This window comes from Bubalus kerabau, chromosome X (genome assembly GCF_029407905.1).
Source record: "Bubalus kerabau isolate K-KA32 ecotype Philippines breed swamp buffalo chromosome X, PCC_UOA_SB_1v2, whole genome shotgun sequence".
NCBI lineage: Eukaryota > Metazoa > Chordata > Mammalia > Artiodactyla > Bovidae > Bubalus > Bubalus kerabau.
The window spans coordinates 27,543,978-27,566,550 of record NC_073647.1 but is presented as its reverse complement, the minus strand read 5'-3'; the positions used below and the strand labels follow the sequence as shown (position 1 = coordinate 27,566,550).

General features: G+C 39.3%; 1 protein-coding gene across 7 annotated transcripts in view; it reads left to right on the top strand.

Moving 5' to 3' along the window:
• Positions 1 to 7,863, top strand: part of ATP11C (ATPase phospholipid transporting 11C) — a 171,134-nt gene extending 163,271 nt beyond the window's left edge. For 4 of the 7 annotated variants that reach the window (XM_055565175.1, XM_055565174.1, XM_055565169.1 and 1 more), the window contains 2 exons: positions 2,250 to 2,354; positions 5,302 to 7,863. In XM_055565175.1, coding sequence (XP_055421150.1) covers positions 2,250 to 2,351 — 102 coding nt within the window. In that variant the 3' untranslated portion in view covers positions 2,352 to 2,354; positions 5,302 to 7,863. The remainder of the gene's footprint in view (positions 1 to 2,249; positions 2,355 to 5,301) is intronic. The other 3 variants (XM_055565171.1, XM_055565170.1, XR_008708645.1) reach the window with 2 other exon arrangements.
• The last annotated feature ends 14,710 nt before the right edge of the window (positions 7,864 to 22,573 follow it).

Below are 22,573 nucleotides of genomic sequence, written 5' to 3'. Positions count from 1 at the left end.
GTGTCAAAGCTCCCTAGATGACTGCAAAGGAATGTGGAAATTTCATACTGTTTTGTTTGTTATCTCTCAAGCTTCTACCCCCGCTACCCGCCCCCAACCAGTTGCTAGCTGTATCAATTTTTTATTGCTTTACTCTTTTCATGTTCTCTACTGCCTTCTGTACTCTCATATTTCTGTTTTCCTTTATAAAGTAGCCTATAAATCCCTAAAATTTCTACTTCATAGAAAAACTTTTATCTCTGACAGTTGGATACAAGATTCTGAGCGCACCAAAATGTGTTTCAAGTTACACTCTTAAATAGATGGGCTTGTATTTTAAACACAGGGTGGGGGGTTTGGTATCATGTTAATCTTGTTGCAAGGCTTTTGCCTACAAAAGAGAAGGCAAACAATTAAAATTTTTTTCTCAGAAACTAAATATTAATCTCTCTAGCTTTTATCAATTGGTAATTTGCATGTTACCAACATGTCACCAATTTTATTAAGGTAAAATATGAACAGGAGAAATGTAGTTATGTTAAAGCATATATGAATAAACAAAATTTTTCCTTTGGAAGTATAAACGTTTATTAGACTCTGCTAGATATATGTGTTACTTTAGCTGGTTTCTTTTTGTTAAGCCTATTTCTATTAGTTGCTAAGTAGATAATATGGGTAATCTTGATTAGCAGAATTGTTAAGCTCATCCCCGTAGTTCACCACTCATCTGTTTTGCTAGAGCAATACCATACCAAGTCTATAAATTAGCCTACAGCTTCAGGCACAGAATAAGGGGGAAAAAACTAACCTCTTAGGTTTTCTAACTAAACTTTAAGTCATTGATTTTCACTTTTTCTTAGTGTTTTAAAGGAAAAATTCATAGCTTTTCAGGCAATGCTTTTAAAGAGTTTCTACAGGAAAAAAGGGGGAAAACCAATGAAATTACGTTAGAATAACGGAAGTTAAGCTTTGGTTCAGAGGTAAATGGTACGAAAGTGTGGTTTCACCAACAGTTTTTCCATTATTTAGTTTTGATTAGGTTTTTAACCTGAAAATGCCCAAGGTCAGTCTGTATTACATGTGTGCAACTGGACAAGATGAGATAGTTACTTGAAGATAGGTCAGTGATGGATCCTGAGCATAGCTCTTTGATCATTGAATTGTAAACAGTGTAAATTAGTGAATTAATGATTAGAGATGAGCTTTATTTCAGTGAGAAACATACTTTTAAATTATTTTATTCAAAATAGTGAATATTCCCATGAACCAAAAGTTTTTAAATTGATATACAGAGAAATAGCAGTTTGCTCATACAATAAACTATTCCTAACTCTAACTCTGCTTTTACTTCAGAAAGTAACGTCTTTAAAACTAACGTCATTTCGACTTCTAATTCTCAAGGTTTCTTTTAAATGTCTTACATTTCAGAGAATATTTACTTTTTTCTTTCTTTTTGGTTTCTGCATTTCTCTTTTTTCTACTGCAATTTTCCACCTTTTGTGCAATTGTGAACAAGGTAACGAAACGCCTCCCTTCCTCAGGAACATCTACTATCTTCATGCTTTCTCAAACTTCCAGCAATCACAGTTTCTCTTGGAGTGAATAAGGTGACTTCCTTTCTTAATGTACCAACTTGCTTGCATTCTCATTTGCTTGACACCATTTTCTGATTCTTTATGAAAAATTCTCATGACTCATCTTTATATCTTCTGTTTGATACTTAAGAATATTTTGCCATTTTCCTTTAATCATTTGTTCACCTTCTCAATTGTCACAATGGAGAATCAAAAACCTGGACTGTAGGTCTGTAGTCCCACTGGTTCCTGGTACACAGTAGAAGCCACAGCGTGTTAGAGCTAGTCTGTTCACTAAGATAGGAATGTTTTGCACAAATTTCTCTTTGTTCAGTACACTCAGAGTACCAGAACAACTCTCAGAGGTGTTCACCAAAAGGATGGTAAGGTTTACTAATCAAACCATATTGCCTTCATCTACCGCATAACTTACCAGTGTCATTTCAAAAACTCAAGTTTGCCACGTACTACTAATGTCTGTATTCTACCATGAAAACAATTCAATGTGAGGTGGAGACTTTCTTAGGTCTTTAAGTGTATTCATTTAAATGTTATGCATTTGCTATAGTATAATCATGTGTACTTTTGGCCAGAAGAGTAGTCTTATAGGAAATGATTTTTCTATTCCTACATTTTTATCACCAGGTAGGTTACCAATCTTTAAATGCTTTAAGTATCTTTACCTCACTATTACAGAGCAATCTAAGCTGTAAAAAGGCATCTGACTCATTATCCACCAGACCTTCAGTCAGACCTCTTCTTTTACGAACATTCTCAGATGAATCTAATATATTTTAACAGGTACCTAGTGTTACAACAAGTGGGCTGGCTTTAAAGAAACAGATTAACAGCATTATAAAGAAAAAATGAAAATATCACTCTCTAAATTTTCTCTGCTGTTGGTGTGGTGAACTTTATACTATTCTTTGAAAAAATATAAAGATGCATTACTTGGAATATGGAGAAATACATATTTTAAATTTGCTAAGCCCCAAAATAAAATTTTATGCATTTTCCAGAGCTGAAGAGTAATATAATATATTTAATTTGTAAGGGGCATGTTTTCATGGCATCACATGAAAATGCTTGTTACCACTGATCAGGAAATATAATTGGATTTTAAAAGATCATTTGGAAAATTAAAAATAAATATTCCAAAATTGCATCTGTATAATATCAAGTGAGTTTTAGTATTGCATGTTCTTTTGGGAATTATGTGGAAATAATTCAATGTGTCTGCACCTCCATGTGCTATGTCTGTGTTTGCAGGTATATATTGATGTCTTTGTAAATGTCTGATCCCCAAGTGTATGGTAATGAACCAATCTACTCTAATCACTTTTTGTAGTGTCAAGTTTTATTCAAGCTAAGTATTTCAACTTTTGGAGGTGAAAGCTTTCCTAGCCATTCAGGGGGATGCTAGCCTAATGATTTAGAATGCATCATAATTATTTTTTCCAAAAGTGAGTAAATTCATCATATAACATGTTATTTCATTTACCTCCCCCCCAAAAAAAAATTTGGAAGGAATTGATATGCCATGGGAGGAATTCCTCTATATGTATTCTGTTTCCCACTGCAGAGGCCTCTGTCATCCCAGGCCTTTCAAGGTGTTTTATCCATCCATGGACGTTTAAAGTACTTCATGAATGAGGTTTACAAATTTGTCAGCTTAGAAACAATTCCACACAGCTTAGGGCAGGGCATCTTTCATGCACACATAAAAATTAATGATCATCATGAATGACATTGCACATCAGTTCACTTTGATGCTAACAATTGTGAGGCCACTTCATAGGCCCATTTTTTGATCAGCTATCAGCTTCCCTACCCTTCAGCAAAGGATAAAAGTTGAGCTAAAATATTGAAGCCATTGGTTCTTCTATCTCCTACAGTTCATCACAGTCTGTATCTGCAGTGTTATTTTGGGAGGCGACTCATTTTGTCTCAGTCTGCCTCCTTTTACCCAGTTGGAGTGACTCAGTTCAGTTGCTCGGTTGTGTCCGACTCTTTGCGACGCCATGGACGGCAGCATGCCAGGCCTTCCTGTCCATCACCAACTCCTGGAGTTTACTCAAACTCATGTCCATTGAGTCAGTGATGCCATCCAAAATATTTTCCCTCAGTAATGAATCTGCTTCCCAGTAGCCTTCAAAGTCTTTGACCATCTTGTCCCAGATAGCCGTGTCCTAAGTTGTGTGGTGTATTTTAGTGAATTTTTTATCCCCCTGGATTGCTTTACTTAGCTTGGTCTGTGGTTTGGGAGACTAGGCTGGGTAGCAGACATTGCTACTGCTTTTGGTCTCTCCAGGGCCTTAACTCCTACAGTGTTAGAGCTAAGTAAGGTTTTGTTTTCTTTTTTTCAAAAACAATTGTTTTATTTTTAAAGTAATTATTTCTTCTAGGAATATATTTTCATATTACATTATTTCTTCTCCAAGGAAAAGAAATCTGGCAATTAGTTTAGCCACCGAGTTTGTCCCTTGTTTGTTAAGGAAACTGCCTGACTCCTTATATAAGTTCTCGTGTGAATGTCAGCCTTATTTTGGTTAGTGTCAACTTGCCCCTGCTACCTGAAGAACTAATGTGAGAATGTGTGTGTGTGCCAAGTTGCTTCAGTCATGTCTGACTCTTTGTGACCCTATGGACTATAACCCACCAGACTCCTCTGTCCGTGGAATTCTCCAAGCAAGAATACTGGAGTGGGTTGCCATGCGCTTCTCCAGGGGATCTTCCCAGCCCAGGGATCGAACCTGCGTCTCTTACATCTCCTGTATTGGCAAACAGGTTCTTTACCACTAGCGCTACCTGGGAAGCTCCCAGTATAAGAAAATGAAACATCAAAAGAAATGGAAGGTATTCTACAGGACTTCTAGTCCAAGCATGGCAAGGAAGGTGCACTAAAAGGGGAAGAAAATAGTACACCCCTTAAGGCCCTCCATTACTCAAGTTTTTAAAATTTGAATTTTTGAGTGTTGAATCAAGGTTAGGTTCACCTCCTTGACAATAGGACTTGTACTTCTCCACATACCTGATTTACAGGCACCAATTCTCATGCTGCATCCTAATGATAGTGTGTGATAGTGTTTAGAGGATGAAGAATCTAGATTTCTTAGGGTGTTTTCTGTGGTTTCTTTTCTAAAAAGATAATGAATAAGGGAAACAGAAGAGTCAATTGACTCATAATGATCTATCAGAAAAAAATTAACTTAGGTATTATAGAGAGGAAACATGTTTCTTTAAGTAAAAGTGCTTTCTTAACAATCTTTCAAAACTGAATATTAGAGTTTGTCATAATTAACACAACCAAAAACCAGTGATCAGTTCATTCATTCATCATGTCCTGAGTACCTGCTGTGTGCCAGACACTGGACTGGGTGCTAGAGACAAAAAGTTAAATAAAACGTCCCTGTTTTCATGGGGGTGGGGCTCACAGCTAGAAGGGATCCTAGTCAGCTAAGCCTCTGCTGTCCTAGTGGTAACAGTTCTTAGGAGAACCCTGGAGCAATCCAAAAGCAAAAAGCAAGTCTGAATCTATTCAGCTGACAGATGAAGAAAAGATAAAAACTGGCTATTGTGTCACTTTCTTCCCCAAGCATGTGAATAAAACTTGACAGCTTTTTAAAGACAATTGGTGTACTCTCATAACAAAATTTACTATATGATTTATTTTTTTAAGTGCTAAACAGATGGTTTCACATTATTATTAAAATTAATGTTTTAACTCCGTATATTTTACATCTTTCAGAATCCGAATCTTGAACTGCCTATGTTATTGTCCTACAAGCATATTGACAGTGGTTACAGATAAAAGAGAAAGCATGAAGAAACAACTTCAAAAAGTTATCATCTCAGGATACTTGATATGCAACTAACTAAACCACTATCTTATGTCTGAGGTTCAGAATAAATGTCCAGTAAAATACCAAATGACTCTCTTAAGCATTTATAATTATTATAAGTAGCCATTATGGCCAAAGCGCTAAGTTATGAATTATATGAAAGTTGGAAGCAAGAATATATAGAATTTCTGGCTTTAGATAGAATAACTACCAAATGGGTGCTCTTTTAACCCATGAACTCTGTGAATGGATTTAAATATGATAGAATAAAGTAGAAGTCATGCAATGGGAATGAATAGATTTTGCTAAACTTACTTTTTTGCCTGGCAAAAGAAATGGGCTGTTAGGATCACATTTCTTGTTCCTACTGAATGATGATCTTAAATTTTTTCCACATATGAAAGGAATACTTGAAAATATAAAAGAACTAAATCAGTGCATCAGATAGTAGGTAATCCTTTCTGTTCACCTACATGCTGATTATCCTTGCCAAAAAGTGCATTGAAAGGTGGAAAGAATGTTAACCCTGGGTATTTTTGCAAAAATAAAAAAAAAAATTATTTATTTTTGTTCTTCTGAATTACACTTAATGGGTGGAAGACTACTAGATTTGAAAAGAAATCGTTTCCAGTCACTTCAGTGACCCTCAAAATAGTTAAAGATATAACAGATTTTTCCAATATTAGTTTTACTGGGATCAGGGGTAAAATGGGCAAAACCACAGTTACATTAAAATGGCATTCTGAACATCAGTCTTTTATAATTTTTTTGTGGAGAGGAAGGAAGAATAGCTTATTTGAAACTGTTAACAGTTTCTGTTTGAAAGTGGTTGCATCTGTGCGCATATGCAGCACTTTTTTTTTTAACTTGGCAATTTGGGAAGGAGGAAGGGTCCATAACATGACTCTGAACATGAATATTGTCTCTCTTAGCAAACATGGCTAGGGTAATGGTCTAACTCTAAACCACAAGATTCACCTTGGTTAAATCCTCCACTTACTGGACTAGAGGGAGGTTATAGCCTCCTAAAGAGCTCACTTAAAACAAAAATAAATGTGATATGTCTTTATTAAATGTTAAAATTAAACATACACTTTTTTTTGGATATAAGTGACTACATTTGACTCCTAGATTGAAATGGTCTTTTAAAAGGTATTTTTGTTCCAGTTTCCATTTTTGGTTGTCTTTCGGGCATGCCTGTACTATTATTAGTGTTTATATTGTACCCTGATTTGGAGAAGTATTAGATTCAGTCTATACCAATGTATTTATAAAGTCCGTTTGACATATTTGATTCTTCCACTTATATTTTGTGTTAATGTTTAGGTATAATTTTTCTTAAATTCTCAAAAGGACATAATTTCAGTTGTCAGAAGCCCTTCCATCATTACTGACCCTTTTTCATTATTTCATTTGTTACCATCTATCAGTATTATTTTTGAGTATTTGTTAGGTGTCATCACGCCTTCCTAAGTGTGCTGTGTTTTAGTAGCCTAGTATTTGAAGTAGTCTGCTGGAAACCAAGTCAGTATATTCTCTACTATTCCAAAGAGCTAAAAATCAGAGCCAGGAAAGCTTTTGATGTTTTGTTGTTGTTCTTGTGTTTATAATTGTTGCTGTATTATTATTGTTGTTTTACATAAGAATTATAGAGACTGTGAATACAAAGAGCCCACCTTGACTAGAGAGCCTTGTTTAATGCAGACCATTGGAGGTTTGACATAATCAAAATATCTAGGATAGCAGAAATATAACTGGTGGCATGTAAAATTCCTTGCAACCTGGAAGAAAGATAAGGAAGGGGGATGTAAAGTCTGTCTTATAAGGTACACATTACACTGCAGCTCAAATTCACGATGACAGTGATGTGTGATATGGCCTAGATTCTTGAAAGGGACCTGACTTGACTTTTTAAAAGATAGATATTTTACTAAGGAGCTTAAAAAAAAAAGGGTTGGCGTGAGGTTAGCAGAAGTAAGCCATCCAGTATTCCTATCACTACAATCTAACCACCTTATTTTGTGCCAGAGAAACTGATAAAATGTAATAATAGGATCATATACCCATCATTTGAATAATTTTGAACTACAAACTGTCCTTATAGTTTTCATAACTGTTGTCCATTGTTTGAGGATGTTACTACTAAACTGAAAACATAAATTCCATATCTACCACATTTACACCAGCAACAGTATAAAATGTAAGCCTAAATTTGCAAAATTCATAATAATTTAGTGACAGAATTTTTTAATAACATGCAGTATATAAATGCAGATTTTATGCAAGTGTTGACAAAATCATTTTTCAGCTTACAAAATGGGACTGCAATATTACATTTTTCACTTCAGCAATTTTTTACATCATTGCTTTCTATAATGAATGTGAATGCCATCTTTTATGAATGCAACTTGCCTTTTTCATTACAGAAATTTTGTTTGATGTAATCAATAAACTTTGGTATGATATAATTGACATTTTCAGTCTCTTTTTTGTAAAGGTCTGTTTGACATAAAAGTAATATGGAAGAAATTTGGTTATAGGAAATAAGTTCCTAATTTCTGCTTTGCCTGTACAGCTCACAAAAGATTGACCATTTCTGCGTACAAACTGGCATTTGAGGGCAGAACTAATTTGGGGATGTTCTGACATTTGGGAGTTCTGAATAAGGCTGGATCTGGTTGCTGTATACAGAAAAGTCCAGCTAAATTGGCAAATATGTATTGCTAGGTTGCTGTGTGCTAGGCAGTACTCACTTGTTGGACGTTGTGCTATATATGGTCCACGTCTGCATCCCATTGAAATCATTTGGTTCTTTTTTTTAATATTGATTTATTTATTTGGCTGCGCTGGGTCTTAGTTGCAGCACATTGGATCTTTAGTTGTGGCATGCAGGATCTGACTCCCCGACCCAGGATGGAACCTGGACCCCTGCATTGGGAATGTGGAGTCTTAGCACTGGACCACCAGAGAAGTTCCTGAAATCATTTGATTCTTAAGTAGCCAAAGATGCAGGGATTTTACAATAGAGTGTGTGTGTGTGTACATCTTTCTCTCCCTCGCACCCCTCCCCCTCCCTTCCTTCCCTCTGTTGTTGCTCAGCCTGCCTCTAATGCCTTGTGAGTGTCCCTTTTCCTTGAAAAACCCTGCTTTCCTTGACTCCTAAGAAACTAGTCACCTGGGTAGCTGGTTTCATTACATTTGTACACTTCCGTCTCTGTATTTTTATCATCTTTTAATCCTGTTAGTCTTTGACCTACATTGAGAAAATGCATTTCCTCTTTTTTTGTTAAGTAGGAAATGTGCTCTATGAGGAGGTGAGACACAAGTTCAAGTTTCAGTTTTGCCACTAAGCCATTTCCCTCGATCCTCTTTTCTCTCACCTGTAAAGTGGTGTCTTGGGGGTGAGGGGAGAGCAAATGAAGTAAAAGATCAGCATATGAGGTAAAAGATCATAATTGCTTTGTAAAATGGCATTTACTAGCCAGAGAAATGCATTGGTATTTTTATATAAAGGGGTTTTGTTGATGCTTTGACACTTGTAATCAATAGTTGTTATTTACCAAATTTTCATACATGTGTCTTAGATTCTTTCTACCTTCTTGGAGTTAGTCTGTTTAGGTTTCCTTCCCTTCCCCCATCCAGCCTGGTAAGGCACTGCCTCACTGTGGAGTCTGCCCAGGATTGGCCAGTGAAGTAAGTATTGTGACGGACTGAGTGGTTTGGCCCCTTCAGTAAGAACAAAGGTTAGGGGCTGAGGTTATCACTATGGTTATTCAGTGAATGTGTCCGCGACTGAAGCGCTGGGTGCATACTAACGAAGCTTGAAAGCCTGAGTTCTGGGAATAGTTGTCAGGAAAATGAGGGGCTTAATTATTTCACAGCATTTTTTATTTGACACATTTTTCCAGCAACGGATGGGTAAGGAAATGTGACCTCAGTTCCTAGTATGTGGACCTACTGTGAAAAAGCACTGCTGTGTAGAGCGAAAAAGTCCTCATCCTATGGGCAGGCCACTGGCTGATCAGTGCCCCTCTTGGTGGAGCTGAGTTCCTGCTAGCCATGGGCCTTTGGCCTTGGCTCTTTGGGTAGGGAAAGGCAACAGATGTTCATAGTTAAAATGCCTGCTGCTTCTTTGATCTCTTCATCAATTTGTTAAGACAGATTTCCTACCAGTAAAGTCACTAAATTCCTAGCTCATCATATAAGCTAACACTTAAGCAGCATTTACTATGTGTCAGGCACTGTTCCACTGACTTTACATACATTCACTCCTTTAGTAATCCCCACAACCCTATGAAATAAGTATTAACACTTTTTTGATATCAGCTATGAGACAGCATCAGACCCAAACTGAGGGTATTCTACACTTTAACTGGCTTGTAATCATCAACATTATTAACATGATTAAAGACCAAGACCCAGGGATGCCCAGATAAAGGAAAGGAAGATGATAACAAGTGTAGCGTGTGATCCTCGGATCCTGGACCAGAAATTGGGACATTGGTGGGGTAATTGGTGAAGTTTGTGATATATAGGTTATATCAATGTTAATTTCCTGATTTTTAAAATTTTGCTGTGATTGTATACATTTGGGGGGATCTGAGTGGAGAGTATGTATATGAGAATTCTTTGCACTGTTTTTGCAGATTATTTCAAAATCATAATTTGAAAAATAAAGCTAGAACATAACGAAGCATACAGATATTAATGGGAGAAGGCATTGAGCTGACTCTAGAAGACTATAATTTATTAACAAATATCTGCATCGCACTTTACAGAATGTTTTTAACATACTTCATTTAATCTTCACAGCAGCTCTGTGTAGAGATTAATCATGAGACTCTGGATTCTTACAGATAAAGAAACTGAGGCTCAGATAAGTTAATTATCTTGTCCCTGGGCCCTCAGGACTGAACCTAGGTCTGATCCATGTGTTTTCTGCTACTCTACCCTGCAGTCTGTCTAGCACTTCTCAAGCATATCTGCTGGAGTCTACAAAAATTAAAGAGGAAATTCCTGAAGTCAGTTTTCCTGTGGGCCCATCTGGATGTGATGGTCTAACCCATATCAGACCATGAACAAGAGTCATGCTAGTGCCCTTAAGGTTGAGGCAAGTGCCCTCAGAATGCCCTAGGCTAGAATTTCTCTTTCATCTAATTTGATTTTGTACTGGGTTTCCCTCAAGTACTGCTTTTTCAGGTGGTTCTTGAGGCAAGTTTGATCTTTCAAACCCAGCTTCCCCCGCCTCATCTGAGTGAGAATACAAATTGTTGTTAAGTCCCTCAGTCATGTCTGACTCTTTGCAACCCCATGGACAGCAGCACGCCAGGCTTTGTATCCTTCACTATCTCCCAGAGTGTGTTCAAACTCAGGTCCATTGAGTCGGTGATACCATCCAACCATCTCATCCTCTGTTGCCCCCTTCTCTTTCTGACCTCAATCTTTCCCAGCATCAGGGTCTTTTCCAATGAGTCAGCTCTTCACTTCAGGTGGCCAGAGTATTAGAGCTTCAACATCAGTCCTTCCAATGAATATTCAGGGTTGATTTCCTTTAGGATTGACTGGTTTGATATCCTTACAATCCAAGGGACTCTTAAGAGTCTTCTTCAGCTGCTGCTGCTGCTGCTAAGTCACATCAGTCGTGTCCAACTCTGTGCGACCCCATAGACGGCAGCCCACCAGGCTCCGCCGTCCCTGGGATTCTTCAGGCAAGAACACTGGAGTGGGTTGCCATTTCCTTCTCCAGTGCATGAAAGTGAAGTCTCTCAGTTGTGTCCGACTCTTCGCAACTCCATGGACTGTAGCCCACCAGGATCCTCCGTCCATGGGATTTTCCAGGCAAGAGTACTGGAGTGGGGTGCCATTGCCTTCCCCACTTCAGCACTGCGGTTCAAAAGCATCAATTCTTCAGCACTCAAACTTCCTTACACTCCAACTTTCACATCTATACATGACTACTGAAAAAGCCATAGCTTTGACTATACGGACCTTTGTCAGCAAAGTGATGCCTCTGCTTTTTAATATGCTGTCTATGTTTGTCACAGCTTTTCTTCCAAGGAGCAAGCGTCTTTTTTAATTTCATGGCTGCAGTCACCATCTGCAGTGATTTTGGAGCCCAAGAAAATAAAGTGTCACTGTTTCTGCTTTTTCCTCATCTATTTGCCATGAAGTGATGGGGCCAGATGCCATGATCTTTGTTTTTTGGATGTTGAGTTTTAAGCCAGCTTTTTCACTTTCCTGTTTTCACCCTCATCAAAAGGCTCTTCAGTTCCGCTTCACTTTCTGACATTAGAGAATGCAAATAACCCCTTTCAATTTAATAATGAGACATCAACCTAGCCACCTGGTATCTAAAATATGTACATCACTTAAAGAACGTGGGAATATTGAAGGCACTGTCCATCTCAAATGATTCTACCTCACTCCCGGCAAAAAGTCTGGCTGAAGTAATTATTTATTATTTCCCAAACTGGGTTGTATGAAGCATTAAAGTCCTGGGTAATGTTATTAGAAAATCCTTAAAAGAGAGCACTCTCTGGTTAAATAACTTTGGGAAGTTCTGTGTATTACTGCCCTAAGTTACAACTCTATAAGAACTCTAATATTAAACCCATTTGACTTCTTTTAACCCACTCCAAACACTGGACCAAGGAAACCTTTTTGCATAGACCATCTAACGTGGAATTCATCATCAGACATCAGTTTTCCATGGAACACTCTTTCCTTCCCACTCAGTTGACGGAGTTCATTTTCATGATCTGAGAAAGATGTAAATGAAGATAGTTTTCAAGCCAAAATCCTCAGTCAAGCTTCAAAGTAGAAATCAGACCATTCCATGTATTTAAAACGGAGGGAACGTAAAAAGGGAATTGATTACACAAGTGATGGCAAAGGGGCAAAGCCAGCTGGGGCTCTTTGGATTTTTTTATGGCTTTGACCGTGAGACATGTGGGATCTTAGCTCCCTGACCAGGGATCAAACCTGCACCCCCTGACTTGAAAGGCAAAGTCTTAACCACTAGGCAATCAGGGAAGTCCTCAATTGGGACTCTTTGTAAAGCAGCCGCCCAGAGATTAGAAAGAGTAGGAGGCCTGGTGTGCTACAGTCCATGGGGTCATGAAGAGTTGGACACAACTTGGTGACTGAACAACAACAGGAGGCCAGAAGCACTCAGGCTGAGGGGACAAGGAGAAGGTGGAGATCCTGGATCCTGGGGTCTGGTCCACTTGGCAGAAACAGGAATGATGGTAGACCTATCTGGAGCAGCTGGGCCCACACAAGCATCAACCACCGTTGGAGACACAGCCTGAGGTACAAATGCCTTGGCTTCTCCCGCCTGCCCCACAGCCTCCAGCTGGTGCCTGCCATAGGTTCCTTGAGAAGCGGCTTGAAGGGGTCACTCCCCATTATCACAGAACAGCAGAGCAGAAAGTTGGAGAAATGCCTCTAATCTGAACTCACTTCGGTAAGGCATTTTGTGTGAGTCATATGATTTATGGATACATAATTAATGGAGTAGAAGGCCTTTGTATAATACAGCCTTCTCAATTAGTAATAATAAAGACACTGTAGCATAAATACTAGAGCTAAATGAAGGAGTAAGCATATCTAGATAAATTCACCTATGTCACATTCCAAATTCAAGAAAAATTCACAAGGGGTCTCAATAAAAAGCTGCAATCAACAAAGGGAATAGTTTTCCCTCTTATGTTTCTGCCTAAATAAAATATGAACTCTCACTCTCTAAAGCATGTAGAACAAGGTTTCTGCCCCTCTCCACTCACTCAAGTGCTAACTGGTGAGCCAGCAGAAGGGGTTATTTTGTGGTGCACATGTGTACACGTGTGTGTATTTCAGTCTGCTCTGGCCCTTTCTCTTTTATAGCTGCCAGCCTGGAGTCTGCTCTGTTCTTTTCTCCATTCCTGGATCTTCTGTGCAATAAGCTCACTGGGGACAGGAAGCCATATTGGAAGGGTGACTTCAGTTTTCCAGCCAGTGAAGTCTCTTGACTACATGAATCAATTCAATTCAGGGATGTCATTTCCACCGCAAGCTGAACCAAGTTTTAAAATGCAGCTTTGCAAATAATAGATGGCTATTTTGTCTGCTTTAGGCACTTCTGTATTCTTAATGCCTAGAGCAATTCTGGGACCAGAGATTCTGGTTAACAAAATACATAACAAATGAACCAGTGTGTTTTATCCCTGACTGACTGATGCCTGAGCCTATTGCTCAACCGGCTTGAACTCCCAAGGGAGAGAGATGACAAGCTGGGGGAGGAGTGTTCTTTGCATCTTCCCCTTTGCCTTATCCATATTCAAACCGATAGCCAACCCCAGTTTACAACTTTAAGAAGTATATAGTACCAAAAGCTGCACAGGTTTTGGCTTTTGTGTTCCAAAGGCAGATCTTTAAGAAGAATATAGAAGGTTTGCAGAGGAGAGGACAAAGGGGAGTCTTGGCCATAGAGTGTCTTGAGGAGGAGACATGAGAAAGGAGTCTTGGAGTGCAAAGGGCAGGCAAGACCTACGCTTTCCTGCAAAGCAGCAACAGCCCAGTACCTCTAGGCAGACAGGATCCCAGCCAGCCAGTCTTGGCAGACAATTTCAAGCCTCCGCATGGCAAGAGCCAGGTGAGTTGCTGGCTGTAGGAGACATCATGTAGATCAGATGATGGATCTCTGCAGTGTAAGTGTGGATGATGAGTGAGGGCCAGATAGTTTCCCTTGTCTGTCTCCAAAACCTTAGCATTAGCTCCAAGAACATAGAGCAGCCCTGAGGAGGGGGACCCACGGAAGGACAGTTTTCATTCATTCACTCACATTCATTTATGCAGCCGGGAACTAGGCAGGGTTACAGATTTAATTGAATTGATTTTTTAAATATATTTATTGAGCACCTCCCCTTGAGTTTGCGATATTTCCTTAACAACTACCTTTCACATTATTTTTAAGCAATTTCTCCTTCATCCTGCACTGTCAAATTTCTACATAGTTAGATTTTCTAGATAGCTGCAGTTTACTTATTTAAGCACCAAAACTTTCTTTAGTGGAAGTCTTTCCAATGTGCTGCACTGTTCTCTGCCTCCATATGCAGAAGGCACCAGCTACCACGTTACTTTCCATTGATGGCACTGGGTCATTGTTGTGGAGATCCAGCACAGTGCCCTACTGGAAGCACGATGGTTCCTGTATTTGTGCCATGCTGTCAGCTACAGCTATTTTTGTAATATGTCAGTCAGTTCAGTCACTCAGTCATGTCCGACTCTTTGCTACCCCATGGACTGCAACACTCCAGGCTCCCCTGTCCATCACTAACTCCTGAAGCTTGCTCAAGCTCCTGTCCATTGAGTCAGTGATGCCATCCAACCATCTCATCCTCTGTTGTCCCCTTCTCCTCTTTCCTTAAATCTTTCCCAGCATCAGGGTCTTTTCCAATGAGTCAGTTCTTTCCATCAGGTGGCCAAAGTATTGGAGTTTGTGACGTGTATAGATCTAAAACTGCTCTCTTCCTCTTAACTTTCCCCACTGATTTTTAAGATTTTATTTACTTATTTATTTTTTGGCTGAGCTGGGTCTTCATTGCTGTGTGGGCTTTTCTCTAGTTGCAGTGAGCAGGGGCTACTCTTCATTGCGGTGCATGGGCTTCTCCTTTGCAGTGGCTTCTCGTTGCAGAGCACAGGCTCTAGGCATGCAGGCTTCAGCAGTTGTGGCTCCTAGGCTCTAGAGCACAGGCTCAGTAGTTGTGGCGCACGGGCTTAGTTGTCCTCCTGCAAGTGGGATCTTCCCGGAGCAGGGCTGGAACCCATGTCTCCTATTTGGTGGGTGGATTCTTAATCACTGAACCAACAGAGAAGTCTTCCACCAATTAGTTTTTAAGTGACAACAACATGTAACTGACTAGAAATGCAGATGAATAAGTGGGTCAGAACGTGACGTGCCTGGATCTCAAACTCTACTGAGCTCTCCAGAAAAGGGCCCACTCACCATCCCAAGGCCTCCAGAATCATGTAAAATCTCCTTGGTTCAAGACCTTCCTCCAGGCCTCTCCAACCTGTTTCTGAGTGGTGCCCCTCTTCTGTGGAATTCTAAGGAGCTGGAACTTACTGTCCCATTTGTGTTCCCTTTTTGTACAAGCTCCACAAGAGGCTGCTACTCTTTCTTGCTTTCACTTCCATGCTTCCAAGTCCAGCCACCACAGCTGTCCCAGGTTCCCAGGGGGCCACCAATCAGCCCTCTCGCTGGCCCTTCTCTTCATAGAGGAAGACCAGGCATTGCAGATGCAATGATGAGAAAAAGGCCCTTTTTTTTTCTGAATTATGTTTATAGATGTTTTAAGGCATAGACTTTGGCATAACTATTTGCATGTCTCAGAAGCATTCTGATTTTTGGTGTGTTTGAGATAATTAATATTGCATGATAAATGATTCAAATGGGTGTATCTTTACTTTTCTCCTTTGCTTTTTGCTTCTGTTCTTTTCACAGCTACTTGTAAGGCCTCCTCAGACAGCCAGTTTGCTTTTTGCATTTATTTTCCATGGGGATGGTCTTGATCCCTGTCTCCTGTACAATGTCACAAACCTTCGTCCATAGTTCATCAGGCACTCTGTCTATCAGATCTAGTCCCTTAAATCTATTTCTCACTTCCACTGTATAATCGTAAGGGATTTGATTTAGGTCATACCTGAATGGTCTAGTGGTTTTCCCTACTTTTTTCAATTTAAGTCTGAATTTGGCAATAAGGAGTTCATGATCTGAGCCACAGTCAGCTCCCGGTCTTGTTTTTGCTACTTGTATAGAGCTTCTCCATCTTTGGCTGCAAAGAATTTAATCAATCAGATTTCGGTGTTGACCATCTGGTGATGTCCATGTGTAGAGTCTTCTCCTGTGTTGTTGGAAGAGGGTGTTTGCTATGACCAGTGCGTTCTCTTGGCAAAACTCTATTAGCCTTTGCCCTGCTTCATTCCGTACCTCAAGGCCAGATTTGCCTGTTACTCCTGGTGTTTCTTGACTTCCTACTTTTGCATTCCAGTCCCCTTTAATGAAAAGGACATCTTTTGGGGGTATTAGTTCTTAAAGGTCTTGTAGGGCTTCATAGAACCGTTCAACTTCAGCTTCTTTAGCATTACTGGTTGGGGCATAGACTTGGATTACTGTGATATTGAATGGTTTGCCTTGGAAATGAACAGAGATCATTCTGTTGTTTTTGAGACTGCATCCAAGTACTTCATTCTGGACTCTTTTGTTGACTATGATGGCTACTCCATTTCTTCTAAGGGATTCTTGCCCACAGTAGTAGATAAAATGGTCATCTGAGTTAAATTCACCCATTCCAGTCCATTTTAGTTCACTGATTCCTAAAATGTCGATGTTCACTCTTGCCATCTCCTGTTTGACCACTTCCAATTTGCCTTGATTCATGGACCTAACATTCCAGGTTAATATGCAATATTGCTCTTTACAGCATTGGACCTTGCTTCCATCACCAGTCACTTCCACAACTGGGTGTTGTTTTTGCTTTGGCTCCATCCCTTCATTCTTTCTGGAGTTATTTCTCCACTGATCTCCAGTAGCATATTGGGCACCTGGGGAGTTCCCCTTTCAGTATCCTATCATTTTGCCTTTTCATACTGTTCATGGGGTTCTCAAGGGAAGAATACTGAAGTGGTCTGCCATTCCCTTCTCCAGTAAGAATTTTTCTTCAAGAAAATTAGAGATACCAAGAGAACATTTCATGCAAAGATGGGCTCAATAAAGGATAGAAATGGTATGGACGTAACAGAAGATATTAAGAGGAGGTGGCAAGATACACAGAAGAACTATACAAAAAAGATCTTCACGACCCAGATAATCACAATGGTGTGATCACTCACCTTGAGCCAGACATCCTGGAATGTGAAGTCAAGTGGGCCTGAGGAAGCATCACTATGAGCAAAGCTAGTGGAGGTGATGGAATTCCAGTTGAGCTATTTTAAATCCTGGAAGATGATGCTGTGAAAGTGCTGCACTCAATATGCCAGCAAATTTGGAGAACTCAGCAGTGGCCACAGGACTGGAAAAAGTCAGTTTTCATTGCAATCCCAAAGAAAGGCAATGCCAAAGAATGCTCAAACTACCACACAACTGCACTCATCTCACACGCTAGTAAAGTAATACTCAAAATTCTCCAAGCCAGGCTCCAACAGTATGTGAACTGTGAACTTTAAGATGTTCAAGCTGGTTTTAGAAAAGGTAGAGGAACCAGAGATCAAATTGCCAACATCCGCTGGATCATCAAAAAAGCAAGAGAGTTTCAGAAAAACATCTATTTCTGCTTTATTGACTATGCCAAAGCCTTTGACTGTGTGGATCACAATAAACTGTGGAAAATTCTGAAAAAGATGGGAATACCACACCACCTGACCTGCCCCTTGAGAAATCTGTATGCAGGTCAGGAAGCAACAGTTAGAACTGGACATGGAACAACAGACTGGTTCCAAATAGGAAAAGGAGTATGTCAAGGCTGTATATTGTCACCCTGCTTATTTAACCTATATGCAGAGTACATCATGAGAAACGCTGGGTTGGATGAAGCACAAGCTGGAATCAAGATTTCCGGGAGAAATATCAATAACCTCAGATATGCAGATGACACCACCCTTATGGCAGAAAGTGAAGAAGTACTAAAGAGCCTTTTGATGAAAGTGAAAGAGGAGAGTGAAAAAGTTGGCTTAAAGCTCAACGTTCAGAAATCTAAGATAATGGCATCTGGTCCCATCACTTCATGGCAAATAGATGGGTAAACAGTGTCAGACTTTATTTTTTGGGGCTCCAAAATCACTGCAGATGGTGACTGCAGCCATGAAATTAAAAGACGCTTGCTCCTTGGAAGGAAAGTTATGACCAACCTAGACAGCATATTAAAAAGCAGAGATGTTACTTTGCCAACAAAGGTCCATCTAGTCAAGGCTATGGTTTTTCCAGTGGTTATGTATGGATGTGACAGTGGACTATAAAGAAAGCTGAGCACTGAAGAATTGATACTTTTGAACTGTGGTGTTGGAGAAGACTCTTGAGAGTCCCTTGGACTGCAAGGAGATCCAACCAGTCCATCCTAAAGGAAATCAGTCCTGAATGTTCATTGGAAGGACTGATGCTGAAGCTGCAACTCCAATACTTTGGCCTGATGCAAAGAGCTGACTCATTTGAAAAGACCCTGATACTGGGAAAGATTGAAGGCAGGAGGAGAAGGGCACAACAGAAGATGAGATGGTTGCATGGCATCACCAACTCAATGGACATGAGTCTGAGTAAACTCTGGGAGTTGGTGATGGACAGGGAGGCCTGGCGTGCTGCAGTCTGTGGGATCCAGAGTCGGACATGACTCAGCGACTGAACAAAAACAATGAACAACAATCAACAGACATTAGATAACTTTTATCTTGCTTTTATGTTCCACCTGCTGGACCCAATTTTGCCTCCTGGAACAACACAAAATCAGGTGACTCTGTCTTTGACAAAGCCTTTCACATCTTTTAGGATTGCTATCATGGTCATTCACCCCTTTTACAGGATACCCCTCTCTAATGATGTCAAATCATCCTTTGTGTGAACAGCTTTCCAAAATGATCACCGTCCTGGTCACTTGCCTCTAACTAGGCTCCCATTCATCCCTGAAAGGTGGTACTAAGCACAAAGTGCAATACTCTGGCTATATTGTCAAAAATTTCTTTCCTTGTTCTATTAACTGGTTCTGTTACTGTGGCTCAGGGCAGCATTAGCGTTCTTTATCAGTCACATCTGACTTTTGGCCCAGATATTTTCACGTATACTGTTTTCAAGCCATGTGTCCCTGAATTACTCTCCTGGGGCTGGAAGAACAAATTACTACGGACTTCATGACTTAGAATTGTATTCTGTCTTAGTTCTGGAGGCTAGAAGTCTGAAATCAAGGTGTTGACAGGACCACGTTGACTCAGAGAATGCTATAGGAATTCTTCCTTATATATTCAGGTGGCCAACAGTAATTGAAACACAAAAAGATAGTCAACATTAATAATCATCAGGGACACTTAAAATCACAACGAGATAGAATGACTATTATCTAAAAGATAAAAAAATAAGTGTTAAATAGGATATACAGAAAAGGGAACCCTCCTACACTGTTGGTGGAAATGGAAATTGGTACAGCAACTGTGGAAGACAGAATAGAGATTCCTACAAAAATTAAGAATAGAACTACCATATGATCCAGCAATCCCACTCCTGGGCATATATCCAGAAAAGACAAGAAGTATAACCTGAAATGATACATGCACCTCTATGTTCATAGCAGCACTATTTACAATAGCCAAGCCATGGATACAACCTAAATGTCCATCAACAGATGAATGAATGAAGAAGATGTGGTATATATTATCAGTTCAGTTCAGTTGCTCAGTTGTGTCTGACTCTTTGCGACCCCATGGGCTGTAGCATGCCAGGCCTCCCTGTCCATCACCAACTCCCAGAGTTTACTCAAACTCATGCCCATCAAGACAGTGATGCCATCCAGCCACCTCATCCTCTGTCGTCCCCTTCTCCTCCAGCCTTCAATCTTTCCCAGCATCAAGGTCTTTTCCAGTGAGTCAATTCTTCACATCAGGCCAAAGTATTGGAGTTGCAGCTTCAGCATCAGTCCTTCCAATGAACATTCAGGACTGATTTCCTTTAGGATGGACTGGTTGGATCTCCTTGCAGTCCAAGGGACTCTCAAGAGTCTTCTCCAACACCACAATTCAAAAGCATCAATTCTTCAGTGCTCAGCTTTCTTTATAGTCCAACTCTCACATCCATACATGACTACAGGAAAAACCATAGCCTTGACTAGACAGACCTTTGTTGGCAAAGTAATGTCTCTGCTTTTTAATATTATATATATTATATATATGCATATATATGTATTTATATATAATGGAATACATATATATATATGTAATGCTGCTTCTGCTGCTAAGTCGCTTCAGTCGTGTCCAACTCTGTGCGACCCCATAGACAGCAGCCTATTAGGCTCCTCTGTCCCTGGAATTCTCCAGGCAAGAATACTGGAGTGGGTTGCCTTTTCCTTCTCCAATGCATGAAAGTAAAAAGTGAAAGTGAAGTCGCTCAGTCGTGTCCGACTCTTAGCGACCCCATGGAATGCAGCCTTCCAGGCTCCTCCGCCCATGAATTTTCCAGGCAAGAGTACTGGAGTGGGGTGCCATTGCCTTCTCCGATATATGGAATACATACATATATATAATGGAATACTCATCTTCCATTAAAAAGATGAAATCTTGCCATTTTTAACAATATGGATGGACGTTGAGGGAACTATGTTAAGTAAGTTGTAGGGAGAAAGGCAAATACTGTTTGATTTCCCTCATATGTAGAATATTAAAAAAAAAAAACAACAAGAAACTAAATAAACCAAACAAAAATAAACATATAGATTTAGAGAGCAGAGTAGTGGATTACCAGTGGGATGGAGACTGGGGGTGACAGTGAAACAGGTAAAGTGAGTCAACTATATGGTGGATGGATGGTTAAATTTTTGGAGGTGACCATGCTATAGTGTACAGAAGTGGAAATATAAGGTTGTAAACATGAAACATATAACCACTGTTACCACAATAAAAATAAGGTAAAATTGAAAAAAAAAGTGGAAATGACAACTTAAACAAACTTGAAAAGAAGGAAATAAGAATAAAGAAAATTATTCTAAGAGTAGCAACTGCTTTATGATATTATATGATAGACGGGAGCTGAATGTAATGTATAAGGTAGCAGACAATAGTGATCTACACCACTGAAAAATCATGAACTCAACTGTAATTTTATTGTAGGATAAAAATGTCAGAGTCAAATCTCTTGTTTTCAGTACAGTTCAGCAGGATGCGTATTCATGGGAGAAATTCCACTCAAACTTCTCCAATAATTAAACTCATGTGAGCCATCACAGGACAGATGGTTGTGCTATTTAAAACAAATTATAACCTTTAAGGATGAACATGTACTATTGAAATCTAAATATAAATTTGCCTTGAATTTTCATTGAATAGCACGATTGTTTAACAGGTAAAATTGTGAAGACTTCAGAAAGTGGTTTTTATTAAGAATACCTCTTAAATGACAAAAATATTAGGTGAAAATTATTTATATAATTTGTCAATATTTCTGGAAGCTTTTGAAAAGCCTTTTTCTGACATTTAAATTATCTGTTCTGTTGAATAGTTTTGGAACTAGAAAGGGATGACAGATTTTTATCTTGTTTTCTTTTTATGCCTTAAAGTGGGCCTGTATATACAACTTAAATAGCAATTTTAACTTTTTTGTCCATCACTAAAGTGTCATCAAAGGCTGTGAGTAACACTGACCCTCCTTTGGATTATAAAAAATCTTCTGACCATTTGATTGAAAACATTGTCTACTCCAGTATTTAAATTTTAGTGGGTTTTTTTCCACTTTGATTTTCCTTGTGGTATTTAAAATGCGTTTTTGTCTATTTGAAATTTTTAACGATATAACTGTGGAAGAACACGTTGTACAAATGTAACCCATTACCCTTACTTTGTGACTAGTTTGATATTGAAATCCAAGATGTGTTTTTTCACACTTATGGGAAATGAGTACACTCTAATTCTTAGTAAAAAAAAAAAAATCAAAATTATAAACAGTATGATCTCAAAATGACTGGGGGGAATGTCATAATATTAATCATGGTGGCCACTAGATAATGGAATTAAGGCTAGGTTTTGTTTTTGTTTTTTTTTCTGCTTTTCCATAGTTTGCATAGTTTCCTGGGGAAGGAAATGGCAACCCACTCCAGTATTCTTGCCTGAAGAATCCCGTGGACGGAGGAGCCTGGTAGGCTACAGTCCATGGGGTCACAAAGAGTCGGACAATTCATAGTTTGCAAATCTTCCACAATGAGCATGTACAACTCTTACAATCAAAGAAAAAAAATGCAAACACAAAAAATAACAGTTTTTCTCCAAGAATAAAGGCATCCCATTTCTGAGGTAAGAGCTTTCATCTGAAGTCCTATTTTGTCAGTAAGGGCTATTTGAATACTGAATTATACATTGTTGATCCATAAAAGCTACTCATTTGTGTAAAACATGGTACAAGTGAAGTGCTATGTAGACCACAAGGCTGTGATATTTATGTTCTTTAACATGTTC